This window comes from Fundulus heteroclitus, chromosome 6 (assembly GCF_011125445.2).
Source record: "Fundulus heteroclitus isolate FHET01 chromosome 6, MU-UCD_Fhet_4.1, whole genome shotgun sequence".
In the NCBI taxonomy this organism is placed as follows: Eukaryota; Metazoa; Chordata; class Actinopteri; order Cyprinodontiformes; family Fundulidae; genus Fundulus; species Fundulus heteroclitus.
The window spans coordinates 31,658,399-31,678,720 of NC_046366.1; the positions used below are offsets into that span (position 1 = coordinate 31,658,399).

At 39.8% G+C, this 20,322-nt stretch overlaps 1 protein-coding gene across 1 annotated transcript in view; it reads right to left on the minus strand.

Moving 5' to 3' along the window:
• LOC118563491 (DNA ligase 1-like) overlaps positions 1 to 20,322 on the minus strand; it is a gene marked incomplete at its 3' end in the record, with an annotated part of 59,696 nt that overhangs the window by 23,422 nt on the left and 15,952 nt on the right. Inside the window, 7 exon segments of the mRNA XM_036138616.1 lie at positions 1,542 to 1,708; positions 1,799 to 1,912; positions 2,910 to 2,968; positions 5,327 to 5,383; positions 5,923 to 6,009; positions 15,747 to 15,855; positions 16,006 to 16,392. Of these exon segments, the coding sequence (XP_035994509.1) occupies positions 1,542 to 1,708; positions 1,799 to 1,912; positions 2,910 to 2,968; positions 5,327 to 5,383; positions 5,923 to 6,009; positions 15,747 to 15,855; positions 16,006 to 16,392 (980 nt within the window).

Consider the following 20,322-nt stretch of genomic DNA (forward strand, 5'->3'; position numbering starts at 1 on the left):
TTAAATAAACACATTTTTATGTCTATTTTGAGGTTTTAAAACAAAGAGGATGGATGCGATGTTGATTTTTGTGGATAAAAATGTAAAAAATAAAAATAAAAATCATAGTTTCCAACATAATGAAAAAATATTGATTTAAAATTAAATATTACTGGCACTTTTAGCATCATTCTGTTGTGAAAATTAAAAGCAGTTATTACACGACAAAAAAAACTGCTAAAACCTGCATTTATTATCATTATTACATTTAAATACCATAATTAAAATATAATTTGTAGCCCTGTGGAAGGTCCAAAGAGCCATGTGTTTGGGAGGGGGGGGCTACAGGCTAGATTTTTGTCCGTTCTTCAGAAAATCCTGCGGCACATGTCCAGTCCTGCCACAGTCGCTCAATTTGATTTAGCTCTGGACTTCGAGTCGCTCTAACGCAATATGCTTTGATCTAAACCAGTGTGTCTCTGGTCCTCAGGGCCCGCCGTTGTTCCGTGTTTTCCATGCGTCTCTGGTCCGCTTGGCCCAAATTATTGTATTATCTCCTCGGGAATGACGGCCGGTGCCGGCAGAAGCCCGTAACACCGGCAGGGGAAGACCCAAAACATGCAGGACGGTGGGTCCTGAGGAGCAGCGTTAAAATTACTCCATTGAAGCTCCGGCTGTATTGCTTAGGGGTTTGCTGTGGGGCTGGAAAGTGAACCTCTGTCTCACGTCTTCTGCAGCCACCAACAGGCTTTCTATCATGACTCTGCAGCATTTAGCTCCACCCACGTCACCATCACCTCAGCTGCACTGCAAAAATGGAACCAACAATAAGTACATTTTCTTGAAATTTGTGTATTTTTCCTTGATTTGAGCAAGTAAGTAAGACTATTTGCCAATGGAATAAGATTTTTGCACTTAAAATATGAACAATTAATCTCCATCATCTTATTTCAAGTGCAGTTTATCTAATTATCTTAATTTAGGGGTAAAAATACTCATCCCATCGGCAAATAGTCTTATTTAGCTGCTCAAATCAAGGAAAAATAGACTAATTTCAAGCACATTTTACTTACTTTTAGTTCCCTTTTTGCAGTGTGGCTGCCATTTCCCAGCTAAAGCAAAGCATCTCTACATAAAGCTTATATCAGACTTATGCAGGGCTGGTTTTCTTCCATAAAGGGCGTTTTGCAATAAGGGCAAAAAGTTACATTTTGTCGTATTACCAGCAGAGCACTCCACCACCTGAGCAGCGGGTCTCTGCAGCTCCTCCAGAGACGTGCAGCTGCACATCCCTCTGGGCAGCTTTCATGATGAAAGCTCGCCCTGCCAGGCGTGTCGGGTTAGGCGGACGCTTCTGACTCCTAATTCTAGCTGGTGGATTAAACGGCATAAATTCTTCTGCAGGGCGCCGTGATATCTTGTTCAATGCTCAGCCGCATCAACATACTCCCTCCCCACCACCCCCACCCTCCCTTTTCTTTCCCTGGGCCTAATAAAAAGAGGCAGACAATATATTCCCCGCGCTCGCTCTCCTCTAATGAAAATGTTATCCCGTGGCTCACCGAGTTCCCACTCATGCTGGCAATCTCCTTCAATTTCTTGAACACGCCTCCCGCCGTCAGGCTGGCCGGCTGGAACATGGTGCGCTGGTTGCTCCGGGAGCTCTCCGCCACGAGGCCCAGGTCTCCCTTCTCCTGCGCCTCCGCTTTGATTTTGTCCAAATGTCGCCCTGGTAACAGGAGGGAGACGGTGAGCGGCAGCGGCGGCGGCGGCCGACTTCTTGGCCGACGGGGGGGGGCGGAGGCGGCGCGTTTCTCACCGGTTGCTTGGGCGACGGCTTTCATCAGGACCGTCTCGCCGACGCCGAGCTCCATCCCGAGGTAGGCGGGGCCCAGCTGGTTCAAACACAGGTACACGCAGCACAGCAGGTCATCTGGGGGGGGGGGGGGGGGGGGGGGGGGGGGAGGCACAAGGTGCACGTCAAGAACAGTCGTCGCACGCTCAGCCTCAGAAAGACAAGCATCACACTGCAAAAAGAGAACTAAAAATAGGCAACATTTTACTGAAATGAGTGTATTTGGACTTGATTTGAGCACAAATAAGATTATCTGCCAATGGAATGAGTCTTTTTTACCAATAAAATAATCCATCCATCCATCCATCCATCATCTTATTTCAAGTGCAGTAATTAGATATACTGCAATTGAAATAAGATGATGGAGATGAGTTGTTCCTATTTTAGGTGCAGAAATCTTATTCCATTGGCAAATCATCTTATTTACCTGCTCAAATCAAGGAAACATACTCTCATTTCAAGAAAATTTTTCTTATTTTTAGTTCTATTTTTGCAGTGCAACACACTGCAAAAACCGAACTAGAATAAGTAAAATATTCTTTAAAATGAATGTTTTTGTCCTTGATTTGAGCAGGTAAATAAGATGATTTGCCAATGGAATAAGATTTCTGCACCTAAAATGGGAACAATTCATCTCCATCATCTTATTTCAAGTGTAGGATGTCTAAATATCTTATTTTAGGGGTCAAAATACTCATTCCATTGGCAGATAATATTATTTACCTGCTCAAATCAAGGATGAATACACTAACTTTAAGAACATTTTACTTATTTTTAGATCCGTTTTTGCAGTGCACTCAGAGCGTCATAAACCCTCACCGCCGCGCACGGAAATGAGACAGACACAAAAGCCAGCAGCTCAGACATCAACAAAGCAGACGTACTGAACCGCCTTCAGAAAAAAAAAACAAAAAAAAACTTAACAAGCGGCAACGCATCAGCATAAACTTTACAGGAACCCCACAGGTGGGCGCCGCCTCGCAGGCCGGCTGACAACGCCGGCGCTTTTATGTGCAACCTGGCTTCAAAAGGCCTGGCAGCGCCGCCATGATGGCGAAGATGAAGCAGCACGTACCTGGAGAGAGCAGCAGCACCGAGCGGAGCAGGTTCGACAGCGTCTCGATGTTTCTCAGCCTGCACAACGACAAAAAAACGGGAGAGACAAGGAGGACGACTTAAAGGCGTTTCCAGCTCATCCTGGGAACACCGAGAGGAAAGAAATGAGATTTTAAGTCCTTAACGGGAGCTGGCCAGGCAGATCAGGAGCTCGTTAGGGATGCGGTGAACGGCGGTTTCAGACAGCAGGTCATAGAAAGAGGTTTTTGTTATTTAAAATCCTTTAAAAAGTCTTGGGTTTCAGATATTCCTTTGAGACATTAGAGGGATCCAACAACCACTCATCGATAGCCATGAGTGGCATGAATTATTATTTTTTTTTAATTAATTTATTTAAACTGTTGATCTTCATTGATGGATTTACCCAGCATGCAACTTCACTGATCTTTTGGTGTTTGAATTTAACAGAATTTTCCATTTTTTCTTATGGATAAACATTACATACACAAGCGCACTCTCACAAACACCTACAGGTGCTTAGAGATTTACTTCTATACAGAAAACCTCTATTATTATCTTTAGCTGTCACTTCATTCATGTGGTATTAAGTAATGCTAAATATTTTTTTTTAGTTATGAAGGTGTTGGTTGTTTGTACCTGTAATAGTTTTTTATATCCCTCTTTGCAGCTGTAGAAGCAGACTCAGAGGACGTTACATCGCTCTCTCCCTTTTCTCTCTTTCTCTTTAACCTTTCCTCCCTTTGTCTGGCCTGTTTCTCTCCTTTTTTCCCCACTTTTTTTACCCGTTTCAGTGTCCATTGAACATGAAACAGTACCAGCATAAAATCTAATAAAGCTTCCTGCATAAATAAATCAAGCAGAGCACTGTGGCGAAAGCAGAACGGCTCCGCTTGTAAAAGTAAAATCTGTTGGGCTCTCTTTGGCATTAAGACAACAAATATTATTGCTACTCTGACAGACAGGCTTTGGAATATAAAGTAAATAACAAAAACAACAGATACCGACTGGCATGCGTTGGTGGAGGCACAATCATGGTGTGGGGATGTTTCACTGCCATGGAAGGGAGCAATGAAGCAGACCCACCCCCACAGTCATCAACGTCAGCTTAAATCAACAGGATGATGGTTGAAAAGCGGATATAATTAGGTGTGCAACGAGGCCACTGATCGGAACAAAAAAAACAAAAAAAAACAAAAACTGGTTTAACGATGGATGAAGAACAACATCGTGGACTGGCTTTTCCCAGGCTAGTCTAACCCTTTTAGGTTTATAGACTAGGGCTGAACGATTTTGGAAAATAATCTAATTGCGATTTTTTTTCTTAATATTGCGATTTAATGCGATTTCTTTTCCAGTTTAATTTATCATGTCTTTTTAAATATATACAAACAACAAATCATTTTGTTTCTTCGCTGTGCAGATTAGTTGCTAAAAGATCCACAGCATCTAAACTCAGAGCAGAAATGATTGCGTTCTGCCTACGATATATTTCAAACAAAATTGCAATTTTGACTTTTCTCTGCGTTAACCACAAGCAACAAAAATGTTCTCTAAATAAAGATGTTTGTAAACAAGGACTATTCAAAACAAGAACTTTTAATGTTTCTATTAATAGAATATTATTCAAGAGAACAGCTTTTAATTTAATTGGACATCAATCCTTGTTGAACATAAAGTGTAACCAGTCTATGTATTATACTGATTGACCTGTACTTAATGCTATGTATGATTATATAAACTCTAAAACAAGTAATAAAGTTAGATTATCTCACTGCTGCAACTGTCTTCCCTTCCATGTGGAGGCAAACTCACTTTAAACATTTTACCAACACCTAATGAACGTGTCTAATTCACTAATTGTTACATAGCCAAAAATTGCAGACTCTGCGATTTGGAAATTGCGTTTTTTTTAAATCGCGATTATATTGAAAATGCGATTAATTGTTCAGCCCTATTATAGACGGTGCTTTAAAGCCAGCCAGGATTCCAGGCTAACATCCAGCCTGAGGGCGAGAAACGAGGCGCGTCCTGCCAAGGGGCATTTTTAACCAAATATTCGTTTCAGTCCAGAGGTATAATTATTTCACAGTGAAAAGCGAATATGTGCATCCAGTTTTTACTTTGAAACTGAGGTTTTATGTTGCACGATTACGCCACCATGAAACAACTTCTCAACTTCTCACCGTTTGTCTCAATTTGGGTTCTTTGTCGAAACAATTTGGATTTTTGCTTAATTTTCTTTCACATACAGACGTTTTAAACCCCAAAAAAGAAAAAATGTCTAATTTCCCATTCTGTTATAGCATTAGAGCATCTGAAATGTGAAAAAAAAAAAAAAAAGGCTGCAATAACTTCCCCCAGAATGCCACTTCCCATGCCCCCCCCCCCCCCCCCCCCTCCACACGGAGCTCTTACCTGCCAGAGTCCTCTTCAATTTTCTCAAAGGTTCGAGCCACTGCCAAGTACGGCACTCTGGAGAGAGATGAGGAGACGGTTAGCAGGGGAAGCCTCCACGCTGACGGCCTTTTCTTCTTCTTTTTTTTTTTTTACATGCGCGGCATTTAGCTGACTCGGATGTTGGGAACAACTGGCAATTAGTGCAGCAGGAGCACAAGCTTTGATAAGAGGTTATCAAACTGCACGGGGAGCGAGGAGGACAAATGTTGGGAAAGCAGTGCCCTTAGGAAAAAGTGGAGGAAAAAAAACAAAAACAACAATCTGCATGGAGAGTGAAGGAACGGAGCCATTCTGTAATAAACACATCGCCTTTTCTTTTAATACCGGGGGGACTTTTTTTCTTTGCAGCTTTAAATAATCAGAGATTTTGCACCAACTTTTTTCTTATGCTTCGCCTCTTTCTCGTCTGTTTTTGCATTTATCAACCAACAGGATAGGATCTCACGTTCTCGGACAAACGATGTTGAGCTAAAACCGTTTTTCTCGGGTTGTATGAAGATGATTTATAGAGTTTCCTGTTAGCATTGAAAAGGATAAAACTACGCTTTGCTCACTTTTGGCCTTGTTTCCAGCAGGCGTGGTCCACAGGATGGTAGTTAGGTCTGGATGGGTTGTAGTCCGTCTGCGCCGAGGTGGATTCACTGAAAAAAAAATAAAAACAAAATAAAACAGCTGAAAACTTATATCTATGTCAACTTTATTTATAGAGAACTACAGAGAGATATTTATGCATTGCTGTGTAGAACCAACCCATAGTAATAACCTTAAAAATAAATACAAAATAAAGTTAAGTCAGGAAACAACAACAATAAATTAATATCATAATACAAATAAATAAATAATATAAATATCAAACACATATCAAAATAAGTTGATATATGAAGCTCAAATGAGCTGAAAGACAATAAAATCAGGCTTTCAGAAGCTCCTCTAGGTTTCTGTGATTTAAGTATTTCTTTATTCAGCCCACAAAACAGGAGCAGACACTATAATCAGATTTAATTTGTCTTTGTAACGAGCCTTGAGATGACATGTATCACGAATTGGCGCTATATAAATAAAATGTAATTGCAAGGTGAGGTTGCCTCTTTTCCGCTTCATCTTGGAACATGTTGCAACATCTAACCTCCCAAACAAAACATCAGTTTGTTTATTATTAGGATTCAATAAATTTAAATAAATTGGGGATTCGGCGTCATTAGGAAGAGGCAATACGTGTTTTAGGGAGTCACTTCTTGGTATTTTTCTGAGTAGACGCAGCTCGGAGGCGGTAGCAGCAAACCAGTACACACTCTTCCCCTAAAGACGCAACCCAAAGGCAACAGAAGGAAAACGGCAGGGAGCCTTAACGGAGCCCTGTGGAACCCCACATTTAAAAAGGCGCTGCGGCTTGTAATTCTACCACATGAAAAAACTCCTGGCAGATAAAAGACGCCAACCAATGCAGAACGGTTCCTTTGATGAAAATTACCCTATTTTTCAGCCAATAAGCCACAACAGATTATAAGGTGCATTAAATATTCTTCCTAAGTCTGCCCTGCAAAAGGGGAACTAAAAGTCAGTAAAATTTTCTTGAAATTAGTGTATTTCTCCTTGATTTGAGCAGGTAAATATGAATATTTGCCAAAGTAATAAGATTTTTGCACTTAATATAAGAACTATTCATCTCCATAACCTTATTTCAAGTGCAGGATATCAGAATATTATCTCATTTTAGGGGTAAAAATACTCTTTCCATTGGCAAATTTTTTACTTTTGGTTCCCTTTTTGCAGTGTGCCACTCTGTGTACACAACTCTCTCCTTAGAGGGAGAGCTATAGTAGGACTACACTGCCCTGTTTCTAACATAAGGCCAAAATAAAATTAACTTTTATACTGAATTAACTTTGGGGAGGATGTCCTGCCCCTAGTGGAGGAGTTCAAGTATCTTGGGGTCTTGTTCACGAATGAGGGGAAGATGGAGCGGGAGATCGACAGGTGGATTGGTGCAGCGTCTGCTGTGAAGCGGGCGCTGTACTGATCCGTTGTGGTGAAGAGAGAGCTGAGCCAAAAGGCGAAGCTCTCGATTTACCGGTCGATCTACGTTCCTACCCTCATCTATGGTCACGAGCTTTGGGTCGTGACCGAAAGAACGAGATCCCGGATACAAGCGGCTGAAATGAGTTTTCTCCATAGTGTGTCTGGGCTCTCCCTTAGAGATAGGGTGAGGAGCTCAGTCATCCGGGGAGGACTCAGAGTAGAGCCGCTGCTCCTCCACGTCGAGAGGAGCCAGTTGAGGTGGCTCGGGTATCTGGTCAGGATGCCTCCTGGACGCCTCCCTGGTGAGGTGTTCCGGGCACGTCCCACCGGGAGGAGACCCAGAGGGAGACCCAGGACACGCTGGAGGGACTATGTCTCCCGGCTGGCCTGGGAACGCCTTGGGATTCCTCCTGAGGAGCTGGCCCAAGTGGCTGGGGAGAGGGACGTCTGGGCCTCCCTACTGAAGCTGCTACCCCCGCGACCCGACCCCGGATAAGCGGAAGAAGACGGACGGACGGACGGACTGAATTAACTTAATTGGTTTATTGTTGCTAGCACGTACTCCAGCCTTACAGGAATGCACTTCTAGTTTAGACATTACAGTCAGGCAGTCTTGTAGACAGCTCAGGGGTCCTTTCAGGTAGTGACACAGTGTACCGTAATGCTCCTAATACCCATTGAGTGGAGCGGCTTTGTTGCTAACCAGAGTCGTTTTTTTACACATTTTAACAGATTTTGAGCGCATAGTACCACATAAAATCAGTCGGTAAGCACAACAATAATCATATATAAAGGTATCATCAATCACCATCAATTTGTGAGAAAGTTTAAGGATTTTTAAGTGCGCCTTATAGTCCGAACAATACGGTATTAAGACGTGTTGTAATAAAGCGGCACTTTCCTCACTCTGCCGTTCCTGAATCCACAACTGAAAGATCTGAAACCCTCCAAAGACGCCTTTAAGGACAGCTTGTCAAGCATGAAGTGATAACTTTAAGATGAAAAGAACAAAACACTGTTGCAGTGATTCAACATAGAGAAAAAGCCCGTGTTCGAGTTTCAAAACTTAAATTCTTTGCAGAAACACCATCTTTGAGCAGCCTTAGGAAGTTATTTTCAAACAGTGAAGCTGGAATTCATGATGAAATGTGAACTAATGCTGTGAAATTTGTTTTGCATGCGTTGCCCATCCTTCGCCGTTGCACACAGCCAGAGCGATGAAAAATAAATAGTTGTGGAGATGAAAAATGCATTTGCTCCTGTCCCAAAACTAAAAATAGTCTGCGGCCGGAACAGATAGCATGACCTCGAACCGACACACCGATTACTCTGCTTTACTTATAAGGAAAAATCTAAATACTAATAGCATTAGAGAACCTCCTGGCTGACATGTTGTAGAAAGGATCGGTTTGTCCTTAGGGCGGGTGGACACCACCACGAGCCTCTATTCTGCTGCAGCTAGCTTTAGCTGCATCACGCAGGCCTCTACAATTTATACACAGCCTTAACTGTTTGTTTGTAGTTTAATTACTTGCTTTGCAGTAATTAAACGTGGCTGATGGCACAGGTAATCACATCACATCCACTTTCCCCCGTTTCCCCAAAGGCGAGGACATAGATGTTACAATTAGGAGCTGTGCGGCACACAGACTCCTAAACACAATTATCGACTTACTTCTAAATTGATTTTTTTTTTTTCTTAATTCAAGACACACACACAAAAAAAAACAAAAAAAAAAAAACACTTTTACATGGAGTTGGTTTGCACATGTTGGAAGTTGGACATATATAGAACTCTGAGATCTACAAGCATAGGCCAAACTATGTTTTAGACTTTCAGCTTTAATGGGCTATTCAATTAAATTTTATTTATATAGCGTCAATTCATGATACATGTCGTCTCAAGGCACTTTACAAAGTCAAATTCAATCAAATCCTCCAGATTGGTCAGAAAGTTTCCTCTCTAAGGAAACCCAGCAGGTTGCATCAAGTCTTAACAAGCAGCGTTGATGGCTTTGCAGCAATCCCTCATACTGAGCATGCATGAAGCGACAGTGGAGAGGAAAACTCCCCTTTAACAGGGAGGAGAACCTCCAGCAGAACCAGAACCAGGCTCAGTGTGAACGCTCATCTGCCTCGACCCACTGGGGGTTAGAGTTTTGTAAAAGTAAACAAGGTTCGAGTAATAAACTGTGACACAGGACAGGGTTTTGTTGGTTTGCCGACACGTGTTGCTCAGTAAAAGTCATTTTGTTGTAGATTTGTACCACTTACATAAAATAGGCTCCATAGCCGTGAATGTGTCAAACTACAGACATAAAGCCTTAGGGGACTTTTTTGCTCTGTTGAAGCCAGAAAACATGGTTTCTCATCACTACATGTGCTCTGGGCTTTAAAAAAAAGGTCCAGTCCGCTTTGTTTTGGTTCAGGTAAAAACCGCTGCTAGCTGTCAAATTATTAGTATTTTAATGTATATTTCTATGTCTTATTAAGCTGATGTTGCATTAAAAAAAAAGGTGCAATGTTTTCTTTACAGACAAACCAAATGACAATGATTTAAATAATTTTATATAGAAATATAAAAATTCGACTTTGGAAAGTGCTTTGAGATGACATGTTTCATGAATTGGCGCTATATAAATACAACTCAATTGAATTTAATTAAAATTTAAATAAAACTCCTGATCAGAAAAATGTTTTAGGCGCACATTTGACTCCTTGAACGCAGCTGGATTTACATAAGAGGGCTGGGGGGAATTACCTTAACAGCCCCATAGACAGGATATTTAACCCACGGGGAGCAATGTGTGGCCAAGGGCCTTGCTCAAGGACCCAGTGACAGGGTTTCAAACAGCCGAATGCATGGGTCCCTGACATTACACTGCAAAACCGCAGCTAAAAATAAGTTACATTTTCTGAAATTAGTGTGTTTGTACTTGATTTGAGCAGGTAAATAAGAAGATCTGCCAATGGAATGAGATTTTTTGCACTTAAAATAGGAACAACTCATCTCCGTCATCTTATTTCAAGTGTAGTATATCTATTTATCTTATTTTAGGGGTCAGAATACTAACTCCATTGGAAGATCATCTTATGGATGGATGGATTCTTATACTATAAACTTGGAAAACTCAAGTTATCACTGTTTCCTATGTTAAAAATCTAGATTTTATCCCAGACTCAAAATTCACTTTATGATTTTCTTGTGAGGCCCGACATGCCTGCTTACAATTTACTTTCCACGTAAACTAATTGGTTTAAACTGTGTTTAAAGCAACATTATAACAAACACTGACCATAAAAGAACAACAAAACATCCTGCTTGATTGAATTAGTTCTTTTTCAAACAAAAAAATAATAAAAACTTGAAGGACTGTGAGGTTACGCTCAATTTAAGCAATAAAGCATATGTGCAAATTTAAAAAGAAACAAATGTTGAAAATGGGGTTCGATAGAGCGATTAGATGTATTTTGTGCTCTAAACTGCCCTTAATTGACTACAAAATTATAAGAAAAGACAGCATTTCATTACTTTTAAACATACAGGCGCAAAGACCCATTAATATTGCATATAATATTGCAATAGCTCTGGTGTGCAGAGCTTCCAGGACACGTTCAGCAACTTCTAAAGCTTATTGAATTGTTTTTAGCAGCAAAATAATGTGCATCGCCTACATTGCACTACTGTGAGCCCCATATACAAAAATTTATTAATTTTATATATATATATATATATATAATATGATATATATATATATATATATATATATATATATATATATATCTATATATATATTATATATATATATATATATATATATGAAATTTGTGAGTTGTTTTAGAGGAAATCAGATTTATACCTTTGACAATAGATGTGAAGACTGAAAAACACCAAGACAAAAATACTAATTTAATACATATACATTATTTTCCTCTCAGCGTGGGAACCCTGTTACGGATAAAGATGAATTTGAAGTTAGATTTCGTTAAGCAGCTAAACTGGCTGTTAAATTAGCAGCTGGGTCACAATCAGAGATGGAGTTGCTGATTAAACTGATAGTTTGACAACACTTCAGAAAACACGCGCGCTTTATTGCTGGCTGATAATCAGGGATATTAAATTACTGCTCCATTTTTAATAACGCACTACGGCATTAGTCATTAATTATATATGTACATGCAGAAATCTGGCTCTTAGTCGAGTTTCAGGGATGTCAGGTTAATGACGACGATCATTAACTGAGCAAGCAATTAAGTCTTTCATAAAGTCTCTTCTTCACCTACTCTGCTGGTGCGTTGTAAACTTCCAACACCCACAGTCTCTTTTTTATTTAGTTTTTTTTTATCTCCAAACTATTATGAACCGGCTGATCCTAATTAGCCATGTGTAAGGGTATGAGGCTGACATTAACCAGCCTTTGAGATTCTCCTGAATCCCTGAAAAAACAGGGAGATTACAGGCGGACCCGGAACGACGGCCACTTCAATGTTGACGCAAGGGAATTCTTTTTAAACTGTATATTTCAGACGCTTTGAATTACCTTTAATTACGGCAATTAAATGTCAAGGTGTCTCTTTCTTAGATGACACAGAGGCTCTACGGCGGTTCTTTATGCAAACACAAAGAAATATGCTTTATTTAGTAAATCTATCGCCACTTCTCTCCAGTGGGAAGGTGCCGTTTGTCCTTGATTTGAGCAGGTAAATAAGAAGATCTGCCAATGGAATGAGATTTTTTGCACTTAAAATAGGAACAACTCATCTCCGTCATCTTATTTCAAGTGTAGTATATCTATTTATCTTATTTTAGGGGTTAGAATACTCATTCCATTGGCAGATCATCTCATGGATGGATGGATTCTTATACTATAAACTTGGAAAACTCAAGTTATCACTGTTTCCTAGGTTAAAAATCTAGATTTTATCCCAGACTCAAAATTCAATTTGTGATTTTCTTGTGAGGCCCGACATGCCTGCTTACAATTTAGTCCGATTCCACATTTCTCTCTCTTTCCACGCAAACTAATTGGTTTAAACTGTGTTTAAAGCAACATTATAACTAACACTGACCATAAAAGAACAACAAAACATCCTGCTTGATTGAATTAGTTGTTTTTCAAGCAAAGAAATAACTACTTGAAGGACTGTGAGGTTACGCTCAATTTATGCAATAAAGCATATGTGCAGTGGGACGCCGGCCAGCTTGGTTTCACATATTCAGAGGGAAACTGATGCTCCAGGTCCGTAAAAACAGAACATTGCTCACTCGCTCGTTAACATTTATCCATTTCTTTCTCCCCTCTCCACCTTATTTATGTGAAAAGGACAATTATACACACACACTCGGCCCCTATTTTAGTCAATATCTATGCATATATTTATACTTTTCTACAAGACCCAAATGGAACTGGGTTTCCCGTTAATGAAAAACATTTGTAACAAAATAAACCAATCAAGCATTTACAAAAAATAAATAAATCAAAACTGAAAACAATATCAGCAGAAAAAAGCCGATGTTCTTTTCATCTACTTAGATATATGAGCAGACTCTATCAAGGGCGTGTGGGTGTGTTAAGTGTTAGAAAAGGGTGATATCATTTAGTTACACAATTAAAACCAAAGGCAGCTGTAAGTAGGAAGAGGTTAAGCTGCGAGGGAACGCGCCGTCCTTGACGACTTGCTGCAGAGAGGAGCAGAAACACCGAGCTCTGAGTCATTTAGACGTGGAGGGGGAAAAAGAAAACTCTGACTGCAAATCAAATAAGTCGTAGCGACTGGAAAAATGGAGCTACTGTGTGATGCTCCCGAGCTACAAAGATCAGCCTCTACCCAACCGAGGTCAGGAAAAGGAAATGGGCATCAGAGAGGCGACGAGAGGCTAAAGCTGCCTGTCCTGCTGTTTTTGGGACGTGAGAGAAGAACCGCTGCAGCTTAGATTACTGGGAACAAAGAGGAGAGTGAAAGTCATCGAGACCATCACTGCATCACATGTGGTTTGGTCAGGGGTGTCAAACTCATTTTGGTTTAGGGGCCGCATTCAGCTTAATCTGATCTCAAGAGGGCCACACGAGTAAACTCATTGTAAGATTAAATAGAACTAATAAATGTGGACTTGTTGTTGATTTTTATATTAAATGAATTTAACTTTTACACAATATATTATGAATAACCTCAGCGTTTTTTAAGAAAACTATGTGCAATTTCAACAATACTTTTACTCAGTTAAACATTTACTTGTGCATTATGCATAAAAACTGATCGCAGTGATTGTACAATGTTGAAAAACATTTATTCACATTTTTTGGAACTTAAAAACACTGTTCTGCATGACAAAATACATCAAACAGATAAAAATTAAGAAATGATTTAAAATCAATTTTCCACATCTGAAGCTCAGTGCTACCACCTGCTGATTAAAACACAGCGCCCCTCGTGGACAATATAGGAACTGCAGATTTTCAATTAAACGAAGTACATGTTTTTTTTAATAATTGTTTTATCATTCTCTTCCTTTTATCTCCTCTTTCTTTCACCTTTCTTTTATTTCTTGTTCTTCCTTTCCTCTCCTACTTTCCCATTGTAGTGTCCATATCATTTCAGATATTCCCCGCATGAATCATAATAAAACTATTCACATTCATAAATCAAGCAGAGCACTATGGCAAAAGCAGTTCTGCTCCACTTGTGAAAGTCAAATCTGATGAGCTCTTTTTGGCATTAAGACAACAATTCTTATTGCCACATTGCCAGACAGGACACTGCAAAAAAAAAAAAAAAAAAAAAAAAAAAAAAATTTTTTTGAATAATGATAATGCATTTAGCCACAGGGCCGGACTAAATTGTTCGGCGGGCCGGAATCGGCCCGTGGGCCGTATGTTTGACACCCCTGGGTTTGGTGCTTGTGTAGCTGCAGAACGGCTGGGGTTCATGAACAAGTCATGAGGTTTCTGCATATTCTTCATGCAAAATCTGCTCATTTGTGGACTATTTATTAATATACTTTGTTAAACGAACGAGGGACAGCCCAGACTGCTGGATGGATGGATAATTACAGACAACAGGATGAGTGGACCAATGGAAGGATGGGGTGGGAGGTAAAGCAGGAGTATGCAACCTTTACAGTCTGAAAAACCATCGTTACACGGTGACCCTAATTTTTACAACTATACAGGAGATCTAAAATTTCTAGTACTTCTAGCCTTTATGCAACTAATCCATAGAGAAGCTGAAAAACTGCTGAAACTTTCCAGTTGGTTTGCTGATATTTTAGTTTAAAAAAACCTGAGCTGGTTTAGATTTTTGTGGCTCCAGTTATTAAGAGGCATTGTGGACGGTGCAAAGAGCCACAGGGTTGCAGGCCTCTGGATTAAAGGATGGGTGAATGGACGTTTAATTTAGACCAGGGGCTGCTCCTGTTTCTGCTTCCATCCTCATTCAGACCTGGAAAGTGCATAAAGCCGTACTTTTCCAGGAGGAGCCACCATTAAACACGACACCTGGACAGGTATGGGAGCAATGCAACCTCTAAGGGCAGCGCTCTGCAAAAAACGGATGTGGACTTTACTGGACTGGACTGACGACCGGTCTCCTTCAGCAGGAGGGGGATCGCCTAAAAACTTCACCAAGGACTAAAAACTTCACAAAGGACTAAAAACTTCACACAGCAACAACTCAGATGGCATTACACTGGATCCACCCCAATACTGCAGATTCTACAGCAGGGGTGTCCCAACTTTTCTTCAGATGGGCCAAAAGAGTAAAGTCAAAAGTACACAAGGGCCACCAAAAAACAAAAAAGATTTTATATATATATATATATATATATATATATATATATATATATATATATATATATAATATATATATATATATATATATATATATATATATATATAAAAAAAAATTTTAAATCTAACTTTTTGACATTTTTTTTAATATATAAAGATTTTTTTGCCTGCTCCACAAAATATGTGCATCAGAGATTTTAATTAAATTTGTCAGATTTTCTGTTGGAAAGACAATATGCAAAAGTTCAAAAACTCAAAAAATAGTTTTGCACATTTGCCAAATAAAAATTTGGTCATCCAGTTCTCAGAATCTGTTGGAATCGATCGATTGACTTTTTATTTATAAATTTCCTGCGTACTCTAAGCAATAACAACAGCATTAGGGTCGGCCTTTCTTTGAAAGCGCTTGCTGTGTTCAACCAATTTTAATAAACAAATAAAACCAGAGTTTGTGCACGAAAGTCTGCATTTCAGTCATTGGTTAATCGTTGTCCCATCTGCTATGAAATTAAAGAGAATGTAAAAAAGTGTAGTGATTAAAGGACAGACACTTTGTCTTAATACTTTCTCACCCTTTCGTGTCTTTTCGCTCCTCCTCAGAGTTTTTCCTTTCTGCACTCGTCTTTTTCTGGCCTTCATTCTTCTCTGGTTTCTCTGTCTTAACTCCAGCCTTTCTGGGAGCTAATAAAAAGGGGGGGGGGGGGGGTATGGAGAAAGTGTGATGGTGGAGGCAAGGTTTGACGGCGGGAAGAAATTTGCTGTCTCCTCGCACTGATAAAACCGGCAGCACATTTTTAATGCAAGCACAGAGCAATGCAAATTCCTTCTCACCAAAGAAACTGCTGATTGGGGTTTTCTTGGCTGGCTCCTTATCTTTCTGCTCCTTTGCCTCTTTCGGCTTTTTTCCAGCCGTTTGACTTTTTGGGCTCCCTGTGTCTTCCGTGTCCTTTTCAACCACCTCCTCCTCCTCTTTGGCGACGGCGGGCCCTTTCTCATCATCCGTCTCCTCCTTCGCTTCAATTTGCTTTTCCGCCCCCTCAGCTTTCTTTTCTTGCTCATCAGAGATCTTTTCTTCTACCTGCTCCTCCTCCTCCTCCTTGGCCTTCTCTCCTCCTTTCTTCTTGCTCTCCACCTCCTCGTCTGGGCTGTTAGCCTCAGTCGCTGCCTTTTCAACCTTTTCTTCCTTTGCTCCCTCCTCCATGGGTTCATCGGTGTTCCCTACACAGGGGAAGACAGAAAGGGAGTGAAGTCATTGAAGAGATAAATGCCAGCAGGTTTACTGAGGGCAGCCATTTTTTCTTTTTTTCTTTTTTTTTTGCGAGGCCACGTTTGAAGCTACTTTTTTTTTTTCTTCAATAAACGCCGCAGGTGATATTTCTGAGCTTTCCGTTTCACCCGAGACACTCAGGTAGGAGGGGAAATTACTATTGACAAACTTGTAGCGCCGACTCCCAGCACACAGACGGGGTCACGGCGCTGGCTGGTTGAGAAGGCAGGTATAAAACTTTAATTTTCTCAACCGTACATTGAATTAAGCCAAAGCCTGCTGAGATTTAACACTCCTATCTGGAATTTATCAGAACATTTAAAAAAAAAAAAAAAAAAAGAAGACTGATAGCCTGACAAGATGGGAACACAACAGAGCAGAGAAATCAGGAAACTTAATGCTGTGGGTAAAAAAAAAAAAAAAAAAAAAAAAAAAGGTCCCCCTCATACAGATTTTGTTTGCTTTTTTTCCGTTTTAAAATCACACTTAAATGTTTTAAGTCATTAAAGAAAGAGTACAGGTAGAGAAAAGTGTTTTTCCAATGAGGATGGCTCCATGGGAAGCAGTTGTTGGTCCCTAAAACCTAAAAACTGACTGAGCGATCCTTGCAATAACTGGCAACGAGTCTTTTTACGTCACTAGGAGGCATTTTGGCTAGAGTTGCACCGATACCAATTAGGGCAGAACAATTAATCGCATTTTCAATATAATCGCGATTTACAAAACGCAATTTCCAAATCGCAGAGGTCTGCAATTTATGCCTATGTAACATTTAGGGAATTAGACACGTCCATTAGGTGTCAGTACAATGTTTGAAGTGGGTTTGCCTCCAAATGGAAGGGAAGACAGTTGCAGCAGTGAGATAATCTAACTTTTTTACTTGTTTTAGAGTTTATATAATCATACATAGCATTAAGTTCTTGTCAATCAGTTTAATACAGAGACTTGCTTGTTGGTTGGACTTTATGTTCAACAAGGATTGATGTCCAAATCAATTAAAAGCTTTTCTCTTGAACAATATTCTGATTTATAAAAACATTTTTACAAGTTCTTGTTTTAAATAGTCATTGTTTACAAACATCTTTATCTAGAGGCCATTTTTGTTGCTTGTGGTTAATGCAGAAAAAAGTCAAAATTGCAATTTTGGTTGAAATATATTTTAGGCAGAACGCAATAATTTCTGCTCTGAGTTTAGATGCTGTGGGTCTTTTAGCACCTAATCTGCACAGCGAGGAAACAAAATGATTTGTTGTTTTGTATATGTTTAAAAAGACATGATAAATTAAACTGGGGGGAAAAAAATTGCATTAAGTCGCAATATTAAGAAAAAAAAAAAAATCGCAATTAGATTATTTTCCAAAATCGTTCAGCCCCAATACTGATACCAGTATCGGCCAGGGCGCCAATACCGCACTAAAATGATGGTATCGGTATCGGTGAGTACCAACAAATAGGTCACAGATACCATTTTAATGTTTGTATGTCACTTGAACGCAGCCTTCTCTCTCCCGACACTCACTAGTTCTACTGGATTCACTTTGTATTAGTCTTTTTTCCTGCTTTAATAAGGTAGCAGCTAAAGCCATGATAGCAATTATTTTACATCCAAGTAGTACGCTATTCTTCATATATACACACACACATACATTTCAAAGTAATGGTATTGGTATGGTATCGGCCGATACTGCACAGCCAGGTATCGGGGCCAAAAAAATGGCATCGGCGCAACACTACTTTGTAGTCCTACTGTTTTTAATATTTGCTTTTAGTTTCTATCCTCCCATGTTCTATTTTGTTTCGGCATTTTATTCCTGCTTGCTTTAATTCTGTCTTATTTTCCTATATTTTAATCATGTAAAGCACTTTGCATTGTCTTTGTACTGAAATGTGCTACACAAATAAATTTGCCTTTGCCTTAAAGCTGCAACTTAAAAGAAAAAAAAGGTAAAGAAGTTAAAGGAAAGCGCAGCAAAGGCAGTGTGTGTGTCAGAGTTTGTGTAGGTCGGTGAAAACTGTCCCATGTAGCCCCAGATCGTCTTTGATGGAGCGTTCATCAGGTTCAGTAGAGCAGCCTGAGGACTGTCCTGAAGCGCCTCACAGTACCAGCTCCATGTGGTCAAAGACCAACAAAACCAAATATATATATTTTTTTCCACTTGATCCTGGACTTTTCCCTCTTTCTTTCCGCTCCCCCGCTGGGCGTTGCTGACCCGCTCGGCTCTATTGCTTCTCCTTGTTTACTTACTGCGAGCATGCGCAATGTCTTGTTACAGAAAGGTTCTATATGAACACGATGTTTTGTTCGGGTAAGTGCTTAGTTTATTAACAAATAGAGCAGAGACAGGGCGCAAAACAAGGAGATTGAATATAATAAGCAAAGATAATGTAATCAGAAAACCTTTGTATGCCACCAGACTGACCTACTGGGATAGAAATTCGTAAAGTCATAATAAGTGACTTGGCCCCTTAAAAGTTATAGTTGGCAATCCAGTTCAGAAATAACCTTTTTTTATTATTATACTGGGTAAAAGCATCCTTTCATTCTGAGGTAGTTATACGTTGTGGGTTAAGAATTTAAAAACAAAATAAAAAAATCCAACTAATCACTGCTCTTTCCGTCTTTATGTTTCCAGTTAGCTTAGTGGCTAGGTTAGCGGTTAGCTTAGCAGTTAGCTAAGGCTCAGAGTCGAAAGAAACAAACCGTGTACAAGTTTATCAGAAGAAGAGAAAATACTCAGTAGAAAGAAATAAGAGCAGAGTGGATTTGGGAGATTTCTTTTCCACACACACACACACACCCAGAAGAGTGGAAAAGCGGGTAAGACGGTCTCACGCATGCGCAGTTATTCAAAAAGGGACCTGGGGAAACTTCCGGAAAAATCGCCGACCTTGGCTTTATGTTAAGTTTCCCTGTGTTGATTGGCTTTTGGAGTAATTTCAGTAGCTTCACAAGTCTTAGAAATGTCTTTAATTGCAGACTGATAAATGTCGGTGCATTCGTCAGGACATGATACATGTGTTGCTTTTTAATAGATTTTTGCCCACTTTATGTTGTCAGAAATGTTTTGTTTCAGTGATTTCAGGCAGCAACCAGGGTGAAATTGAACTCTACTTTTCCAAAAAAAAATAAAAAAAATAAGGGTGTTTAATCACAGTTAACTGATGGTTTAACGAGGCAGCAGGGCAGTAATTGGCATCCAGGGCTTCAATTAAGTCATTCACAAATTTTATGGTGGCTCTAACCATCCTGTGCGGTTTCCTAAAACCAGACTGATGGCAAGATGTCAGCTGCACGAAAATATTCTTAAAGCTGACCATTAACCAGTTCTTCCTTGGCTAAAATATAAAGTGTTGAAATGAGGCTGTAATTGTTGAGCACATCAATATCGCCACCTTTCAATAAGTGCAGAACAAAAGCAGAGGTCCGCACATCTGGAGCAACACTAGTTTGCAAAGGAAGATTAATAATACGAGAAACCATATCAGCTATAATATCTGCTGCTTAACATACAAAGGAGAACATTTATTGGGATTTATTAGAATCAAAACCCTCTGGTGCCAGATGCATGTGAAAATGAGAACGTGTTCCTATAGAGGAAGTGAAGGTTTGTCACCAGGCACGGCGTCAAATAAGAACCCAGAGGCAATAAAATGTCTGTTTAAACAATTAAGCATCTCTGACTTACATATACCACAGCGGAGCTTTGAGGTAATGAAGAGGGAAACGCTGACCAATCATGGTTACCTAAGAGACTCTTAACAGATTGCCAAAACTTCTCTGGGTTATTTAAAAAGGAGCAATAAGCGAAAATTCATTATTTTAGATAGAAAGAACTAAAAAAAAAAGGTTTAGCTGAGAACTAAAGATATATATTTTTAGA